This window comes from Prionailurus viverrinus, chromosome B3, assembly GCF_022837055.1.
Source record: "Prionailurus viverrinus isolate Anna chromosome B3, UM_Priviv_1.0, whole genome shotgun sequence".
In the NCBI taxonomy this organism is placed as follows: Eukaryota; Metazoa; Chordata; class Mammalia; order Carnivora; family Felidae; genus Prionailurus; species Prionailurus viverrinus.
This window is the reverse complement of record NC_062566.1, coordinates 49,054,792-49,073,829: the sequence shown is the minus strand read 5'-3', so window position 1 is coordinate 49,073,829 and position 19,038 is coordinate 49,054,792. Positions and strand designations below refer to the sequence as shown.

The window sequence follows — 19,038 nt, the reverse complement described above, 5'->3', positions numbered from 1 at the left end:
AAAAGCAGCAGCATAAAAGTTTCACTGTTTCATAAAAATAAAATTTAAAGTATGTATCTACATAGAAAATGGTAAGAATAAATCCTACAATGTCAAAGTTGTATCTCGGGGTGCTCAAATGATGGATGATTTTTAAATATATGAACATACTTTCACAATTTTCTTCTAAGATCATGTATTACTTGTGTGGTTTTAAAAACCTGATCTATCCATGTGTTTCATTTAATGCTGAATTTTGAATTCTCTCATTTTTTATCATTTAGATGAATCTTCAAGAGCAATTTTAAAATTCAGTTTTTTGTGTTGTTTTTTTTTTTACTGTGAAGAGACTGCTGCCATATTGAAAATACTATTGCCTAATCTTGAAAATATTATGCTAAGTGAAAGAAAAATAAAAATACTGTTTCCTTATTTCCTAGTGGGAAAGCAAAACTGTCCTGCGCAATGAGCCTTTGGTTTTAGAAGGAGGCTATGACAACTGGCTACTTTGTTATCCCCAGTATACAACAAATGCTAAAGTCACTCCACCCCCACGAGGCAAGAATGAAGAGGTGTCTATCTCATGTATGTATGTGAAAATTTTTGTTTAAAATTGCTTTGGTAAAATAAACTTTGGTAGTGTTCTTGGTTGTGTGTTTAGTTATCCTACTGGATAGCAGTTTGTTTTCAGGCGTAAAAAATATAAGATGTCCACATCCTAGAAGTTAAATGTTTAATTCTTTAAGATTGTTGTGGTTGTCACTTCATTTACTTTATCTTTATCACATAGTAACATGCATGAGATATGTAACTACTATTTATGGGGTTTGCTCTTCTTTCATACCTATTATTCTTTTGGGAATTTTAGTGGATTTTACTTATCCTTCACTGGAAGAATCAATTCCTTCTAAACCTACTGCCCAGATGCCACTTCCTTCTGTAGAAATAAATGAAAATACAGAATTTTTAAATGATCAAGATGAGAGAATGGCACCACTGAACATATCAACTCCAATTGAGTCAATTGCTGCTTCTAAATCTGATGTTTTACCCATAATTCAGCCAGTGCCTGTTGTAAAGAATGTTCCACAGGTATGTGTTTGATTTCTTTTAACTGTATTGTTTCTCTTTTTTAATATTATGTTAAATACATAGTATACAAATGAAGTTTTATTTATAAGCTTTTATGTTTTAGGAAGAAAAATACCAGTGAGAAGAATTTATATGTTTTGGTGCCTTTTGGCTATAAAGATTTTGCATTATAATTCAGTCCTGTTACCACAGCAGTGATAAAATAGATAAGTCAAAAGATTTCAAAGCCAGCTAGCAGTGTGTTTACTGTAGGAAGTACCAGTAAAAGATTGTATTATGACAGAAAACGTGAAGATTTTCAGGGTTTTCTTGTATTGTAATTTAACCCATAGTATTTTCCCAAATAGTTTGGCTTAAAGATGATAACGTGATGTCAATATATTGGTTTCAAAATAATACCGTAGTTCCGTTTCCTTAGAGTTTGACAAGTAAATAACATGCATAGTTTTTGTTGTTACTTCCTTTGTTATTATTATAGGTGCCATACAATATTCTATTAGTTTTAGATGTACAACACAGTGATTAGACCTTTATATACCTTATGAAATGATCACCATAAGTCTAGATTCCATCTGTGAACCGTTCAGAGTTATTACGATATTATAGAAAATGTAGTCTATGCTGTACTTTTCATTCTTGTGACTTATTTATTTCTTAACTGTAAGTTTGTGCCTCTTAATCTCCATTACCTATTTCACCCATCCTTCCAAACACCTCCCCTCTGGCAACCATAAGTTTGTTCTATTTATTTATGAGACTTTTTCTGTTTTGCTTTGTTTGCCTTGCTTTTTAGATTATACATATATATAAGTGAAATCATAAAGCACTTGTCTTTGTCTGACTTATTTCACTCAGCATAATACCCTCTCGGTCCATCCTTGTCACAAATGGCAGGATTTCATCCTTTTTCATGGCTGAGTATTACATTACTATATAGATAGCACATGTTCTTCATTCATCTGTTGATGAATACAAGTTGTTTCTATATCTTAGCTTTGTAAATACTGTAATTAACTAGGGTTCATATATCTTTCTGAATTAGTGTTTTTATTTTCTTCAGATGAATGGAATTATCAAAGGCGGAGTTGCTAGACCATATGATAGTTCTCTTTTTAATTTTTTGAGAAATTTCCATACTGTTTTCTCTGGTGGCTGCACCAATTTACATTCCCACCAACAGTGCACCAGTGTTCCTTTTCATCACATTCTTACCAACATTTTCTAGTTTTGTTCTTTTTTTTTTTTTAATGTTTATTTTTGAGGGAGAGAAAGAGAGAGAATGGGGGAGGGGCAGATAGAGAGGGAGACAGAATCCGAAGCAGGCTCCAGGCTCTGAGCTGTCAGCACAGAGCCCAACGCGAGGCTTGATCTCACGAACCATGAGATCATGACCTGAGCCAAAGTCGGATGCTCAACCTGCTGAGCTACCCAGGCGCCCCTCTATTTTTGTTCTTTTTGAGATTACCCATTCTGACAGGTGTAAAGTGATACCTCATTGTGATTTTAATTTGCATTTCCCTAATGATTAGTAATGTTGAGCATCTTTTCATGGTTTTCTTGGCCATCTGTATGTCTTCTATGGAAAAATGTCTATCAGGTCCTTGGCCCTTTTTATTTTATTTTATTTTTTCTAATTTTTTTTTTCCTTGGCCCATTTTTAAATCAGATTGTTTTGTTGGGTGTTGAGTTGCATGAGTTCATGTGAGCAGGGGAGGGAGAGAGAGAGAAAGAGAGAATCCCAAGCAGGTTCCACGCTCAACATTGAACCTGACACAGGGCTCAATCCCACAACCCTGGGATCACAATCTGTGCTGAAATCAAGAGTCAGACACTAAACCAACTGAGCCACCCAGACACCCACATGAGTTCTTTATATATTTTGGATATTAACCCATTATCATATATGTCATTTGCAAATATATAATCTAATTCAGTAGGATGCCTTTTCATTTTGTTGATGGTTTCCTTCACTGTGCAAAGCTTTTTAGCGTGATAAATGAGTCCCATTTGTTTATTTTTGCTTTTGTTGCCCTTGGCTGAGGAGACAGATCCAAATATATTGCTAGGATCAGTCTCCAAGAATTTACTACCTATGTTTTCTTTTAGGAATTTTATGGTTGCAGGTCTTACATCTACATCTTCAATCCATTTTGAGTGTACTTCCTTATTGATAAAGAAAGTGTGGTCCAGTTTCATTCTTTGCGTGTAGCCGTTTCAGTCTTACCAACACCATTTATTGAAGAGATTGTCTTTTCCCCATTGTATATTCTTGCCTCCTTTCTTATAGATTAATTACCATATAAGGGTGGATTTATTTCTAAGTTCTCTATACTGTTCCATTGATCTGTGCAGCTGTTTTTTAATGCCAGTACTATATTGCTGATTACTGTAGCCTTGTAGTATATCTTGGAATCTAGAATTGCAACACCTCCAGCTTTGTTCTTCTTTGTCAACATTGCTTTGGCTATTGGGAGTCTTTTGTGGTTCCATACAAATTTCAGGATTTTTTTTGTTCTGGTTCTGTGAAAAATTGTATTGGTAATTTTATAGAGATTGTATTAAATCTGTATGTTGCTTTGGGTAGCATTGATGTTTTAACAATATTAATTCTTCCAATCCATGAGCACAGTACATCTTTCCATTTTTCTCCTCTTCAGTTTCTTTCATCAATGTCTTAAAGTTATGAGAGTATAGGTTTTTCACCTCCTTGATTAAATTTATTCATAAATATTTTATTCTTTCTGATGCGGTTGGAAATCGGATAGTTTTCTCAATTTCCCTTTGTGATGCTTCATGATTAGTGTGTAGAAACAACAGATTTCTGTATATTGATTTTGTATTCTCCAACTTTATTGAATTCATTTATTCTAATAGGTTTTCTGGTGAAGTCTAGGGTTTTCTACATAGATTGTCATGTGATTATAGATAGAACCAGTTTTACTTCTTCCTTACCAATTTGGATGTGTTCTATTTCTTTTTCTCATCTGATTGCTATCTATGGCTAGGACTTCCAGTGCTATGTTGAATAAAAGTACCAAGGGTAGATATCCTCATTATTAAAGCAAAATCTTTTAGCGTTTCACCATTGAGTGTGATGTTAGGTGTGGGTTTGTTATATACTTTCTTATATGTTGAGAGTTTTAGCATAAATGGATGCTGAGTTTGTTGAGAGTTAATAGCATAAATGGATGATGAATTTTGTCAGATGCTTTTTCCACATCTGCTTGAGATGATCATAGGGTTTGTATCCTTCATTTTGTTAATTGATTTGCAGGTATTGAACCATCCCTGTATCCCTGGAATAAATCCCTCTTGGTTGTGGTAAAAGATCCTTTTAATGTACTGTTGAATTCAGTTTGTTGATATTTTGTTGAGGATTCTTGCAGCTCACTTTATCAGGGATATTGGTTACTAATTTTCATTTTTGTAGTGTTTTTGCCTGCTGTTGGTATGAGGGTAATGCTGGCCTTGCACAATGAATTTGGAAGCGTTCCTTCCTCTTCAATTTCTTGGAATAGTTTGAGAAAAATACCTATTAACTCTTCTTTGGTAGAAGTCACATGTGAAACTATCTGTTCTTGGAATTTGGATTGTTGGGAGTTTTTGATTACTGATTCAATTTCATTACTAGTACAGGTGTGTATCAGAGATGCTGTTCATTCAAATCCAGGCCACCACAATAAAGTGCATATCACAACAAAGCAAGTCAGTGAATTTTTGGTTTTCCCATTCATATAAAAGATCATTACATAAAGAATGAATGGGTCAACCAGGCAATTAGAGAAGAAATTAAAAAATATATGGAAACAAATGAAAATGAAAATACAACAATCCAAATGCTTTGGGATGCAGTGAAGGCACTCCTGAGAGGAAAATACATTGCAATCCAGGCCTGTCTCAAGAAACAAGAAAAATCCCAAATTCAAAATCTAACAGCACACCTAAAGGAAATAGAAGCAGAACAGCAAAGACACCCCAAACCCAGCAGAAGAAGAGAAATAATAAAGATCAGAGCAGAAATAAACAATATAGAATCTAAAAAAAACTGTAGAGCAGATCAATGAAACCAAGAGTTGGTTTTTTGAAAAAATAAACAAAATTGATAAACCTCTAGCCAGGCTTCTCAAAAAGAAAAGGGAGATGACCCAAATAGGTAAGATCATGAATTAAAAAGGAATTATTACAGCCAATCCCTCAGAAAGACAAGCAGTTATCAGGGAATACTGTGAAAAACTATATGCAACAAACTGGACAACCTGGAAGAAATGGACAAATTCCTAAACACCCACACACTTCCAAAATTCAAACAGGAAGAAATAGAAAACTTGAACAGACCCATAAGCAGAGAAGAAATTGAATCAGTTATCAAAAATCTCCCAACAAATAAGAGTCCAGGACCAGATGGCTTCCCAGGGGAATTCTACCAGACATTTAAAGCCGAGATAATACCTATCCTTCTCAAGCTATTCCAAAAAATAGAAAGGGAAGGAAAACTTCCAGACTCATTCTGTGAGGCCAGCATTACTTTGATTGCTAAACCAGAGACCCAGCAAAAAAGAACTGCAGGCCAATATCCCTGATGAATATGGATGCAAAAATTCTCAATAACATACTAGCAAATCGAATTCAACAGCATATAAAAAGAATTATTCACCATGATCAAGTGGGATTCATTCCTGGGCTGCAGGGCTGGTTCAACATTCGCAAATCAATCAACGTGATACATCACATTAATAAAAGAAAAGAACCATATGATCCTGTCAATCGATGCAGAAAAAGCATTTGACAAAATTCAGCATGCTTTCTTAATAAAAACCCTCGAGAAAGTCAGGATAGAAGGAACATACTTAGACATCATAAAAGCCATTTATGAAAGCCCACAGCTAACATCATCCTCAATGGGGAAAAACTGAGAGCTTTCCCCCTGAGATCAGGAACACGACAGGGATGTCCACTCTCACCGCTGTTGTTTAACATAGTGCTGGAAGTGCTAGCATCAGCAATGAGACAACAAAAGGAAATCAAAGGCATCAAAATTGGCAAAGATGAAGTCAAGCTTTCACTTTTTGCAGATGACATGATATTCTACATGGAAAACCCAAGAGACTCCACCAAAGTCTGCTAGAACTGATGCATGAATTCAGCCAAGTCGCAGGATACAAAATCAATACACAGATATCAGTTGCATTCTTATACACTAATAATGAAGCAACAGAAAGACAAACTGATCCCATTCACAATTGCACCAAGAAGCGTAAAATAACCTAGGAATAAACCTAACCAAAGATGTAAAAGATCTGTATGCTGAAAACTATAGAAAGCTTATGAAGGAAATTGAAGAAGATATAAAGAAATGGAAAAACATCCCGTGCTCATGGGTTGGAAGAATACTGTTAAAATGTCAATACTACCCAAAGCTATCTACACATTCAATGCAATCCCAATCAAAATCGCACCAGCATTCTCGAAGCTAGAACAAGCAATCCTAAAATTTGTATGGAACCACAAAAGGCCCCGAATAGCCAAAGTAATTTTGAAGAAGAAGACCAAAGCAGGAGGCATCACAATCCCAGACTTTAGCCTCTACTACAAAGCTGTAATCAAGACAGCATGGTATTGGCACAAAAACAGGCACATAGACCAATGGAATAGAATAGAAACCCCAGAACTAGACCCACAGAAGGATGGCCAACTCATCTTTGACAAAGCAGGAAAGAACATTCAATGGAAAAAAGACAGTCTCTTTAACAAATGGTGCTGGGAGAACTGGACAGCAACATGCAGAAGGATGAAACTAGACCACTTTCTCACACCATTCACAAAAATAAACTCAAAATGGATAAAGGACCTGAATGTGAGACAGGAAACCATCAAAACCCTAGAGGAGAAAACAGGAAAAGACCTCTCTGACCTCAGCCGTAGCAATTTCTTACTTGACACATCCCCAAAGGCAAGGGAATTAAAAGCAAAAAGGAACTCTTGGGACCTCATGAAGATGAAAAGCTTCTGCACAGCAAAGGAAACAATCAACAGAACTAAAAGGCAACCAACAGAATGGGAAAAGATATTTGCAAATGACATATCGGACAAAGGGCTAGTATCCAAAATCTATACAGAGCTCACCAAACTCCACACCCGAAAAACAAGTAATCCAGTGAAGAAATGGGCAGAAAACATGAAGAGACACTTCTCTAAAGAAGACATCTGGATGGCCAAGAGGCACATGAAAAGATGTTCAATGTCGCTCCTCATCAGAGAAATACAAATCAGAACCACCCTCAGATATCACCTCACGCCAGTCAGAGGGACCAAAATGAACAAATCAGGAGACTATAGATGCTAGCAAGGATGTGGAGAAGTAGGAACCCTCTTGCACTGTTGGTGGAAATGCAAACTGGTGCAGCCGCTCTGGAAAACAGTGTGGAGGTTCCTCAAAAAATTAAAAATAGATCTACCCTACGACCCAGCAGTAGCACTGCTAGGAATTTACCCAAGGGATACAGGAGTGCTGATTATAGGGGCACTTGTACCCCAATGTTTATAGCAGCACTTTCAGCAATAGCCAAATTATGGAAAGAGCCTAAATGTCCATCAACTGATGAATGGATAAAGAAATTGTGGTTTGTATACACAACGGAATACTACATGGCAATGAGAAAGAATGAAATATGGCCTTTAGTAGCAACGTGGATGGAACTGGAGAGTGTTATGCTAGTGAAATAAGTCATACAGAGAAAGACATAATCATGTTTTCACTCTATGTGGATCCTGAGAAACTTAACAGAAGACCATGGGGGATGGAAAGGAAAAAATAAAAAAAGGTTAGAGAGGGTGGGAGCCAAAATATAAGAGACTCTTAAAAACAGAACAAACTGAGGGTTGATGGGGGGTGGCAGGGAGGGGGGTGGGTGATGGGTATTGAGGAGGGTACCTGTTGGGTAGAGCACTGGGTATTGTATGGAAACCAATTTGGCAATAAATTTCATATTTTAAAAAAAGATCATTAGATTATACTGTAGTCTACTAAGTGTGCAGTAGCATTAAGACTGAAAAAAACCATGTACACGTCTTAATTAAAAAATTTTACTGCTAAAATATGCTAACCATCATTTGAAATTACAGGAAGATGTAATCTTTTTGCTTGTGGAGGGTCTTGCCTCACTGTTGATGACTACTGACTATTGATAATGGGTGGTTGCTAAAGTTTGGGGTAGCTCTGACAATTTCTTTTTTTTTTTTTTTTTTTTTTCAACATTTTTTATTTATTTTTGGGACAGAGAGAGACAGAGCATGAACAGGGGAGGGGCAGAGAGAGAGGGAGACACAGAATCAGAAACAGGCTCCAGGCTCCTGGCCATCAGCCCAGAGCCTGACGCGGGGCTCGAACTCACAGACCGCGAGATCGTGACCTGGCTGAAGTCGGACGCTTAACCGACTGCGCCACCCAGGCGCCCCCTGACAATTTCTTAAAATAAGACGAGAATGAAGTTTGCCATATCATTTAACTCTTTCACAAATGATTGCTTTGTAGTATGTGATGCTGTTTAATAGCATTTTCCCCACCATAAAACTTCTTGCAAAATTTGGGTTAGTTTTCTCAAACCCTGCTGCTGCTTTATCAACTAAGTTCGTTATATTCTAAATTCTTTGTTGTCATTTCAGCAATCTTCACATCATCTTCACCAGTAGATTCCATTTTAAGGAACCACATTCTTTACTCATCCAAAAGAAGCAACTCTTCATCCATTCAAATTTTTTCATGAGATAGCCACAATTTAGTCACATCTTCAGGCTCACTTGTAATTCTAGTTCTCTTGCTGTTTCCACCACATTTGCAATTAGTTTCACCACTTAAGTCTTAAAATCTTCAAAGTCATCCATGAGGACTGAGATCAACTTCTTCCAAACTCCTGTTAAATGTTGAAATTTTGACATCCTTCCACAAATCACTAATGTTCTTAATTTCATGTAGAATGGTATATCCTTGCCAAGAGGTTTTCAATGACCTTCCTAGTTAGTAGGAATCACTATCTATGCTGCTCTAGCCTCACAAAGTGAATTTCTTTAGTAAGATTTGAAAGTTACCATGACTTCTTGATCACTGGGCTGCAGAATGGAATGTTAACAGGCATGAAAACATTAATCTTTTTATACGTTCAGTCAAAATTCTGTTTACCAGGTACATTGTCAGTGAGCAGTAATATTTTAGAAGGAGTCTTTTTCTGAATAGTAGGCCTCAATGTGTGCTTAAAATACTCAGTAAGTCATGTTGTAAACAGGTGTGCTATCATCCAGACTTTGTTGTTCCGTTGATAGAGCACAGGCAGATTAGATTTAGCATAATTCTTAAGGGTCGTAGGATTTTCAGAACGGTCAATAAGCATTGGCTTCAGCTGAAAGTCACCAGCTGTATTAGCCCTTAATAAGAGAGTCAGCCTATCTTCTGAAGCCTTGAAGCCGGGCATTGACTTCTCCTCTCTAGCTTTGAAAGTCCTAGATGGCATCTTGTCCAGTAGAAGGTTGTTCCATCTATATTAATATCTTAGCTAATTTTTCTAGATAACTTGCTGAAGCTTCTACATTAGCACCTGCTGCCTTCACCTTGAACTTTTATGTTATGGAGACAGCTTCTTTCCTTAAATCTCATGACCCAACCTTTGCCAATATCATTTTTTTTTTTCCTGCAGCTTCCTCACCTCTCGTAGCCGTCATAGTGTTGAAGAGAATTAGGGCCTTGCTCTGAATTAGGCTTTGCTTATAGGAGTGTTGTGGTTGATTTGGTCTTAGGCTTTGCTTATAGGAGTGTTGTGGTTGATATGGTCTTCTGCCCAGACCACTAAACAACAGTAAGGCTGTTTCACATTCTTATTATTTGTATATTCACTGAACTAACACTTCAAAAATTTTTGAAGAGTTCCTTTGCATTTTCAACTTGGCTTTTTGATGTAAGGCCTAGCTTTTGGCCTAACTCAGCTTTTGATATGCCTTCCTCATTAAGCTTAATTGTGTATAGCTTTTGATTTAAAGTGATAGAAACGTGACTCTTCCTTTCACTTGAACATGTAAGAGGCCATTGCAGGGTTATTTATTCATTGATCTAATTTTGGTATTGTGTCTTGGGGAAAAGGAGAGGGAGAGAGATGGGGGAACAGCTGGTCCTTAGAGCGGTCAGAACATCCACAACATTTACTAAGTTACATAGGTGTGGTTCGTGGCACCAGAAAACAATTAAAATAGTAACATCAAAGGTCAGTGGTCACAAATCACCATAATAAATATAATAATAATAAAAAGTTTGTGAAGTATTATAACAATTACCTAAATGTGACACAGAGACATGAAGTGAGCAGATGCTGTTGGAGGAATGGCACTAATAGCCTTGTTTGATTCACGGTTGCCAAAAACCTTTAATGTTTAAAAAACACAGTATCTGTGAAGTGAAATAAAGCGAAGTGCAGTAAAACAAGTTATGCCTGTAATCAGTCTGTTCACATTTTCTGTTCCCCTGAGTGAGTCTTAGAAGATTGGATGCTTCAAGGAATTTATCCTTTTTTCCTAGGTTGCCCAATTTGTTGGCATATAAGCTTTCATAATCTTTTTTTTAAATTTGTTTATTTATTTTGAGAGTGAGAGAGAGAAAACAACATGGGCAGGGGGAGGGGCAGAGAGAAAGTGAAAGAGAGAATTCCAAGCAGGCTCCTTGCTGCCAACACACGGAACCCAACATATGGGGCTTGATCTCATGAACTGCGAGATCACGACCTGAGCTGAAATCAAAGAGTTGGATGCTTAACCAGCTAAGCCATGCAGACTCTCCATAATTTTCCATAATCTTCTGTAATCTTTTGTATTTCTGTGGGGTCAAGTTGTTATTTCCTCTCCTTCATTTCTGATTTTGTTTATTTGAGTCCATTCTTGTTTTCTTGATGAGTCTGACTAAAGGTTTATCAGTTTTATTCATATCTTCAAAAAACCTGCTCTTGATATCATTGATCTTTTCTATTATTCTTTTACTATTTCATTTATTTCTGATCTGTTTCCTTCCTTCTGCTGGTTTTGAGCTTTGTTCTAGCTTATTTAGGTGTAAAGTTAGATGTTTTTTTATTTGAGATTTTTCTTGTTTTTTGATGTGGGCCTATATGACTATAAACTTCCCTCTTGGAACTGTTTTTGCTGCATCCCAAAGATTTTGGACCATTGTGTTTTCATGTTCATTTGTTTCCATTTATTTTTTAATTTCCTCTTTGATTTCCTGGTTGATCGATTTGTTGTTTAGTTGCTCTATGTTTGTGTTCTTTCCAGATTTTTTTCTTGTAAATTGATTTCTAGTTTCATACTGTTACAGTTGGAAAAGATGCTTGATATAATTTCAGTCTTCCTAAATGTATTAAGACTTGTTTTGTGGCCTAACATGTGATCTGTCCTGGAGAAGATTTCGTGTACACTTGAAAAGAATATGTATTCTGTTGTTTTGAAATGGAATGTACTGTCTATGTCTGTTAGATCAATGTGATCTAATGTGTCCTTCAAAGCTACTATTTCCCTTGTTTATTTTCTGTCTGGATAATCTATCCATTCATGTAAGTATGGTTCAAGCCCCCTACTATCATTGTATTATGATCAATTTCTTCCTTTATGTCTTGTTAATATTTGGTCTACGTATTCAGGATGGGTGAATAATATAATATAAATATATATGATATAAATAAAGATAAATAAAATAAATAGGATGGGTGCATAGATATTTATAATTGTATCCTCTCATTAGGTTGATCCCTTTATCATCATATAATGCCCTTCCTTGTCTCTGTCTTTGTTTTAAAGTCTGTTTCGTCTGATAAAACTATTGCTATCCCAGCTTTTTTTTTTTAATCCCTTCACTTTTTTTTTTTCCCTATCCCTTCACTTTTCATCTGTATTTGTCTTTAGGTCTAAAGTCTCTTGTAGGGAGCATATAGATGATTCTTATTTATTTATTTTTATTCATTCTGGCACACTGTGTATTTGATTGGAGCACTTAGTGCATTCATATTCAAAGTAATTATTGATAGGTATGTGCTTCTTGCCATTTTACGTTTTTCTGATAGTTTATGTAGCTCTTTTCTGTTTCTTTGTTCTTCTTTTGCTATCTTCCCTTGTTATTTGATGACTTTCTCTAACGTTTGTTTGGATTCCTTTCTCTATTTTTTGTGTATCTAGTACAATTTTTTGGGTTTTGTACCATTAGGTTCATATATAACACCTTAAATATATAGCAGTCACACACATTTTATATTTCTGACACATTTTCCATTTTTATATTTCTCCAACAATTGTAAACATACTTGAATTTACTACTTCCATCTTAATCTTCATAGTAGTTTTAGAATTGGTTGATCCCCTACCTTTACTATATTTGTTTTTACCAGTAAGATTTTTTCTTGTAAAATTTTACTTCTAGTTATGGCCTTTTCTTTTCCAGTTAATGAAGTCCCTTTAACCTTCTATGTAAGCCTACTTTAGTGATAATGAACTCCTTTAACTTTTATCTGGGAAACTCTTTATCTCTCCTTTAATTCTGAATGATAACCTTAGTAGGTAGAGTATTATTGGTTGTAGGCTTTTCCTTTCAGCAATTTGAATATATCGTGCAATTTGAATATATTCAATTCAGCAATTTGAATATATCCCTTCTGGCCTTCAGTTTCTGCTGAAAGATCAGCTGATAGCCTTATAGGGTTTCCCTTATAGGTGACTTTTTGCTTCTTTAAAAATTCCCTTTATCTTTAACCTTTGACATGTTAATTATTATGTTTTGGTGCACACCTCTTTGTTTCATCTTGTTTTGGGTTCTCTGCTTCCTGGACCTGGATTGTCTGTTTTCTTCTCTAGGTTAAGAAAGTATTGGGAGAGGGGAAAGTGGGTGATGGGCATTGAGGAAGGGCATCTGTTGGGATGAGCACTGGGTGTTGTATGGAAAACAATTTGACAATAAATTATATTTAATGTAAAAAAATAAAAATTAAAAAAAATTTTTTTTAAAGTATTGTTATATTTTTTCAAATAAGTTTTCTTCCCCTTCTCCTTCTGGTATCCCCATAATGCAAATATTAGTACACTTGATGTTGTCGCAGTCATACCTTAAACTACCCTTTTTTGTTTAAAATATTTTTCTGTTGTTCAACTTGATTTCTACTACTCTGTCTTCCAGATCACTCATCTGTTCTTTTGTATCTTTTAATCTGCTGTTACTCCTTCTAGTATATTTTTCATTTCAGTTATTTTATTCTTCAGCTCTGAGTTGTTCTTTCTTATATTTTCGACCTCTTTATTAAAGTTCTTGTATGTTCATCCATTCTTCCATGTTTACTGAACATCATTATGACCATTACTTTGAACTCTTTATCAGATAGATTGCTTATCTCTGGTTCTTTTAATGAAGTTTCATTTTGCTCTTTTGAACATTTACCTCTGCCTCCTCATTTTGTTTGACTCTCTGTGTTTCTGTGTATTCTGATGCATCTCCCAGTTTTGAAGGAGTGGCCTTCAAAGGTACCCTGTGGGGCCAAGATGCACAGTCTCCTCTGGGTCATCAGAAGCAGGCACTTCAGGGGTATCTCCTATGGGCTGTGTGTGCCCTGGTGTGAATGGCTCAGAGGCCTGATCACAATTGTTTAGAACTAACGCCTTCCCCATCCCCAGCAGAACTTCTTGGGGGAGTGGGGGACTGCTGTCATGGCTTAGGCTGCCCACCAGGTGTGGCTGAGCCTGAACTGCCTTGGATGGGTACCTGGCAAAGTATGTGTATTGGGCGGGGCTGATCCATAGGCGATCACCAGGTGGGGTGAATGGTGGCACATGGAGAGTATCAGAAGTGGTGCCTACCAGCATTTCTATTCCTGGAGAAAGTCCCTATAGATCCCTGCCCCTCCTGCACATACCCTAAAATTAGTTAATAAGTTTTCTTCACATATGGCCCCGGTGCTTTTCAAACTGTCGCCTCTCTGTTGGGTCTGAAAACAAGTGAATTTGTGGCTGGCCCTTTAAGAGCAGAGTCTCTGTGTCCTGTAGCTCTCTGGCTCTCCTGGAGATAAGCCCAATTGATTTTCATAGCCAGACATTGTGGGGGCTCATCCTTCCTATACAGGCCCCTTGGGTAAGGGTGCCTAATGTGGGACTTAAACCCCTTGATCCTCAGGGAGGACCTCTACATTTGTGATTATTCCTGCCATTTGTATATTGCTGCACAATGTATGTGGCTACTGGCTAGACTGTGTCTCTGCCCCTCCTACCTCTCTGAATGTGGCTTTTTATTTATATTTTTAGTTGTGAAAGAGCTGTTTCACTAGTATTCAGGTCATTCTCAGAGAGTTTGTCTATATTTAGTTGTAATTTGGTGTGTCTGTGGAAAGAGGTGAGCTCAAGATCTTTCTACTCCACCATCTTGATCTCCTCTGCAGCAGGCATGTTTTAACAATAGTTACTTAAATGATTTTAAATAACCAGTGTATTACAATAAAAATGCAGCTTTTTTCTCTACATTTTACTCAAAGGAAGGTAAACTAATTCTCCCTTATTGTTTTTCCAAAAGATTTTTTATAACATTTATTTTTATTTTTTCGTATATATTTCAAGTGTTTCATATTTGAAATGGATGTCATTTGATTTGTACAATAGGCTATGAATAGAAAACTTAATCTTTTTTTATATCAAATGAGATGGTTTATTTCTTCATTTTTTTTTTTTAAAGGTCTTCTACTTTTAATATTTTGGACTAAATCTTAAGACTGAACAGTATGTGATTAATTTTTCTTAACATAAATTTAAGAAATTGAAAAAAAAAGCGTATGTTATTGTACTTCCTTTAAACTTAATCAACATGTTATTTGAACCATAATCCTTTTGTGACTGAGATATGTGCGATTTGTCTAACATATTCTGAGGATTTTCTATGTGAAAGACAGCATGAAGGTTTACAGATATGATTAAGCTGTGAATTCTGTTTGATGTTTAGAAGGAGAAAGTTGTACAAAATTAAACAACGTATAAGGCAGAATATAATTGCTCACCAGAGCACAGAGCAAGGAGAGAAATTTTGACAGGGTATCAGAGAGATCTTCATAGAGAGGCAGTATTTTTATCTGGGCTATGAGTTCAATAGGATTTGAGGATGAAAGAGACAAGTAGATTTTGTGACTAAAGGAACAAAGCATGCTCTGGAACCAGTGAGTAGTTTTGACGTGCTTGGACACAGCTCTCTGTTGGAGACAGGCAAGTGTGAGAGTAGATAAGATTGGAAAGATGGGCAAGAGTCATCAAGAGATACTTGGATCAAATTGGAATTTTATCCTGTAGGCACAAGGAAAATTAAAGAATTTTAAAGGTGAAAGTAACATGATCATAGTTATGGTTTTAAAATTAGGGGGGAAATGGATCAAGTTGTTAAAATGTAGATGGAAACTTATTTTGGTTCCTTTCCATGGAACTTTGATTATCCTTATCCTTGTAGTGGTTCTTCACACTTCATTCTCAAATGTAGAAAAAAGACAATAGATTTTTAAAGTAAAGAGGTAAAAAGAGAAGTGAGGAGCAAAGGTATGATTTTTTCTTCACTAAAATCTTCCTATGGTATTATTTTCTAGTTGCAAAACATATAATTCATTTTGTAAGAATACCATGCAAGTTGTTATTGGCAGATATTCTTATTAGTTGTTATACTTGTTTCAGTAAATTTTACTCTTAAAAGAAATGATGTTAGGGTCATTTCTAACAATTTTGTAGAATTAATATGCTATTAAATTGAGGTAATAAACATTTAACACACTAATTCAGGAATTTAGATAGTTTATTAAGCTCAATTTGTATTTAGTAACTTAACTGTTGTGAAAACTGTTACAGAATATTTTATTCATTCCTTCAACAGCATATTTATTTACTGTCTATCAGGCACAGTCTTTACCCTCCTGAAGCTTATATCTTAGGAGGGAAGAAAGATCTTAAACAAGTTCCACTAATTGGAAACAGTGTAGAGGATGGGGCGCCTGGGTGGCTTGTCGGTTAAGCATCCGACTTCGGCTCAGGTCATGATCTCACCGTCTGTGGGTTCGAGCCCCGCATCGGGCTGTGTGCTGACAGCTCAGAGCCTGGAGCCTGCTTCCGATTCTGTGTCTCCCTCTCTCTCTGGCCCTCTTCTGTCCATGTTCTGTCTCTCTCTGTCGCAAAAATAAATAAAAACATTTTAAAAAATTTAAAAAAAAAAGGAAACAGTGTAGAGGAGATGTTGGCATGGACTTGGTTGGTGCTGATGGAGAGGGACAGAGGAAGAAAATCATCAGACTGCATAAGGGCAGGGGAGGACATATAGAACTCAGCTTTCTGGTTTGAGCTATGTTTGGATAGTGGTTACATCCATGAGATAAGGACAGTGTTAGTAGGGGGAATAGCATGTATTCAGTTTTGGCCATACTTGGTTTGTGGTGTATATGTGAGACGCTGACATGGAGATACTGAATAGGCAATTGGTTATGTGGAAATGGAACTTTAGGTATGTTTTAGGTGAACTCTTCCATTTCCATATACAGAACATATACAGAATATCATGGTGTATTGAAAGTATGGAGTCAAGTAGGAAGTAAGTGCCAAGTGCCTTTTGAGAAACCTTGACATAGGGTAATGTTATCAATAGATGTTCTGGCAAATGTTGTCTCCACAAAGGTGATGGTTCTTTTATAACAACTGAGGTTACATTCCTGGATTTTGGCAAAAATATTCTTGGCTCTGTTTTTGTTAATATAGGTTGATCGTACTAAAAAACCAGCAGTCAAATTGCCTGAAGATCATAGAATAAAATCTGAAAATAAAGATCACGAGCAACAGTCTTCTCAGGATGGAAAAGTTGTTCCTGATCGCTCCACAAAGCCAGTATTTCCCCCTCCAACTGCCATGTTAACAGATGAAGAAAAAGCTCGTATTCATGCAGAAACTGCTCTTCTAATGGAGAAAAACAAACAAGAAAAAGAACTTCGAGAAAAGCAGCAAGAAGAACAGAAAGAGAAACTGAGGCGAGAAGAACAAGAACAAAAAGTCAGAAAGAAACAAGAAACTGAAGAAAGTGAAATCACCGAGAAACAACAAAAAGCAAAAGAAGAAATGGAAAGGAGAGAAAGTGAACAGGCCAAGAAAGAAGATAAGGAAACCTCAGCAAAGAGGGGCAGAGAAATAACAGGAATAAAAAGACAAAGTAAAAGTGAACATGAAACTACTGATGCTAAGAAATCTGCAGAAGATAGGGGTAAAAGGTGTCCCACCCCAGAACTGCAGAAAAAGTCAGTGGGAGATGGACCCCATGCCTCTGTGGCAGGAGATTCAAATTCAGGCAAGGTAAGCAGAAACAGTACAAATTGCCAAGTAAGGGAAATAAAATGTTATATGTAAGAAGATGATACCACTAGCATTCTATAGATAAGGGCAGACCTTTTAAGTAATTTTCTAGTGGGTGATAGATTTATACTGATCTATCTACATTTACTCACCTACTCTTTTGGTTGGCTGGAAATGGAATTGCTTTTTTTGTCTATGAAATGCAATATGTGTTAGCAATTGAGATAACTAACTACATACTTCATTTTTATATGTGATATATGATCATCAGAAGACTAGAATGAAATATAATCTTCCTCTCAGTACAGAGGAGTTAGGTGCCAAATATGTATATGGTAGAGTTTGTATTTGTTTCATATATGTCCAAAATCAGTAACATCTAAATGGCCCAACATTTATCTTTGTGTATAAAGATTTTTTTGGTTACATCTTTGTCCTTTTGTTTATTGCTTCATCTAATCAGTAATATTGGCAATAATCCCATTAATGTTGCTTTTTTTTCTGCCCTGGGCTATTCCCCAAAATTGATTCCCATAATTTTGAGGAAAATTTTTTGTTGTTATTCTTTTTTAACCTAATAATATCATATGTGCTTTTTATTTTTTTCCTCTATTATACAATTAACAATGCCTTTCCCTTTTGAACAATAAGTTTTTATAATAGTAGGAACAGTTATAGTCCTTTTTATATGCACGTAAATAGAAATAACGTTCTTGGTAGTGTAGAAAATGACTTTGGATGGAAGACAAAATACTATATCTTTACAGAATGTCTACCTTTATGACTTTTGAAGCAGCAGTTCAGGCATATGGCAAAAATAACAATTTATATTAATGGCACACTTATTCAAGGAACACTTAATCTAGTAACCTTAACTACCAAAAATACAACTCTCATATAAAAACCTTCTAAACACCTAAAGTTAGGGAAATGAAGCTCATGTACTAAAACGTTCTCACTTTATTTATGGGAGACTCAGAATTGTTGAGCTCTTCCAATTTTAATATTATTCATTAAATATTACTCAGTAGTAGTTACTATACGCCAAGGATTTTTCATACGTTATCTTATCCTTCTAATGATAAGCCCATGAGATATTTAATTTACAAATAAAATTGAAACTTGGAGGTTAAATAATTTGTCTTAGAGCCCATATTCAGTGAGATTCCAAAGCTACTTCCTTTCTGTCTTGCTTCACTTAGAGATAGGCAGTCATAAAGAACTGAAAGCATTCATATTTCTGGGGTCATTTACTATATAGGTGCCAAATAGCCCTGCAAATCTAAGTAGCCCCAAGAATATCACATTAGTTTTTGACATTTCCTGTGATATATAACACATTGAAAACAAGATTGTATTTATTATGTGGTCCTTTTAAAAGTAGGTAACATATATAATTTATTCTAAATAAATTTTATTAAATTATCACAAAGATTTAGAAGTTTTTACTTTACTGTAATTTTTAAATGAACTATAAAATTAAAGTGAAAAAATTTTAAGTTTATTTATTTTTGAGAGAGAGAGAGCAGGGGAGGGGCAGAGAGGTGGCAGGGGAAGAGAGAGGATCCCAAGGATCCACTGACAGTGCAGAGCCTGACATGGGGCTCA

The 19,038-nt window shown here is 35.9% G+C and overlaps 1 protein-coding gene across 1 annotated transcript in view; it reads left to right on the top strand.

The window, feature by feature from the left end:
- The window catches only part of USP8 (ubiquitin specific peptidase 8), a 78,808-nt gene that overhangs the window by 46,932 nt on the left and 12,838 nt on the right, over positions 1 to 19,038 (top strand). Inside the window, exons 9-11 of the mRNA XM_047863696.1 lie at positions 420 to 564; positions 848 to 1,071; positions 16,846 to 17,430. Of these exons, the coding sequence (XP_047719652.1) occupies positions 420 to 564; positions 848 to 1,071; positions 16,846 to 17,430 (954 nt within the window). The remainder of the gene's footprint in view (positions 1 to 419; positions 565 to 847; positions 1,072 to 16,845; positions 17,431 to 19,038) is intronic.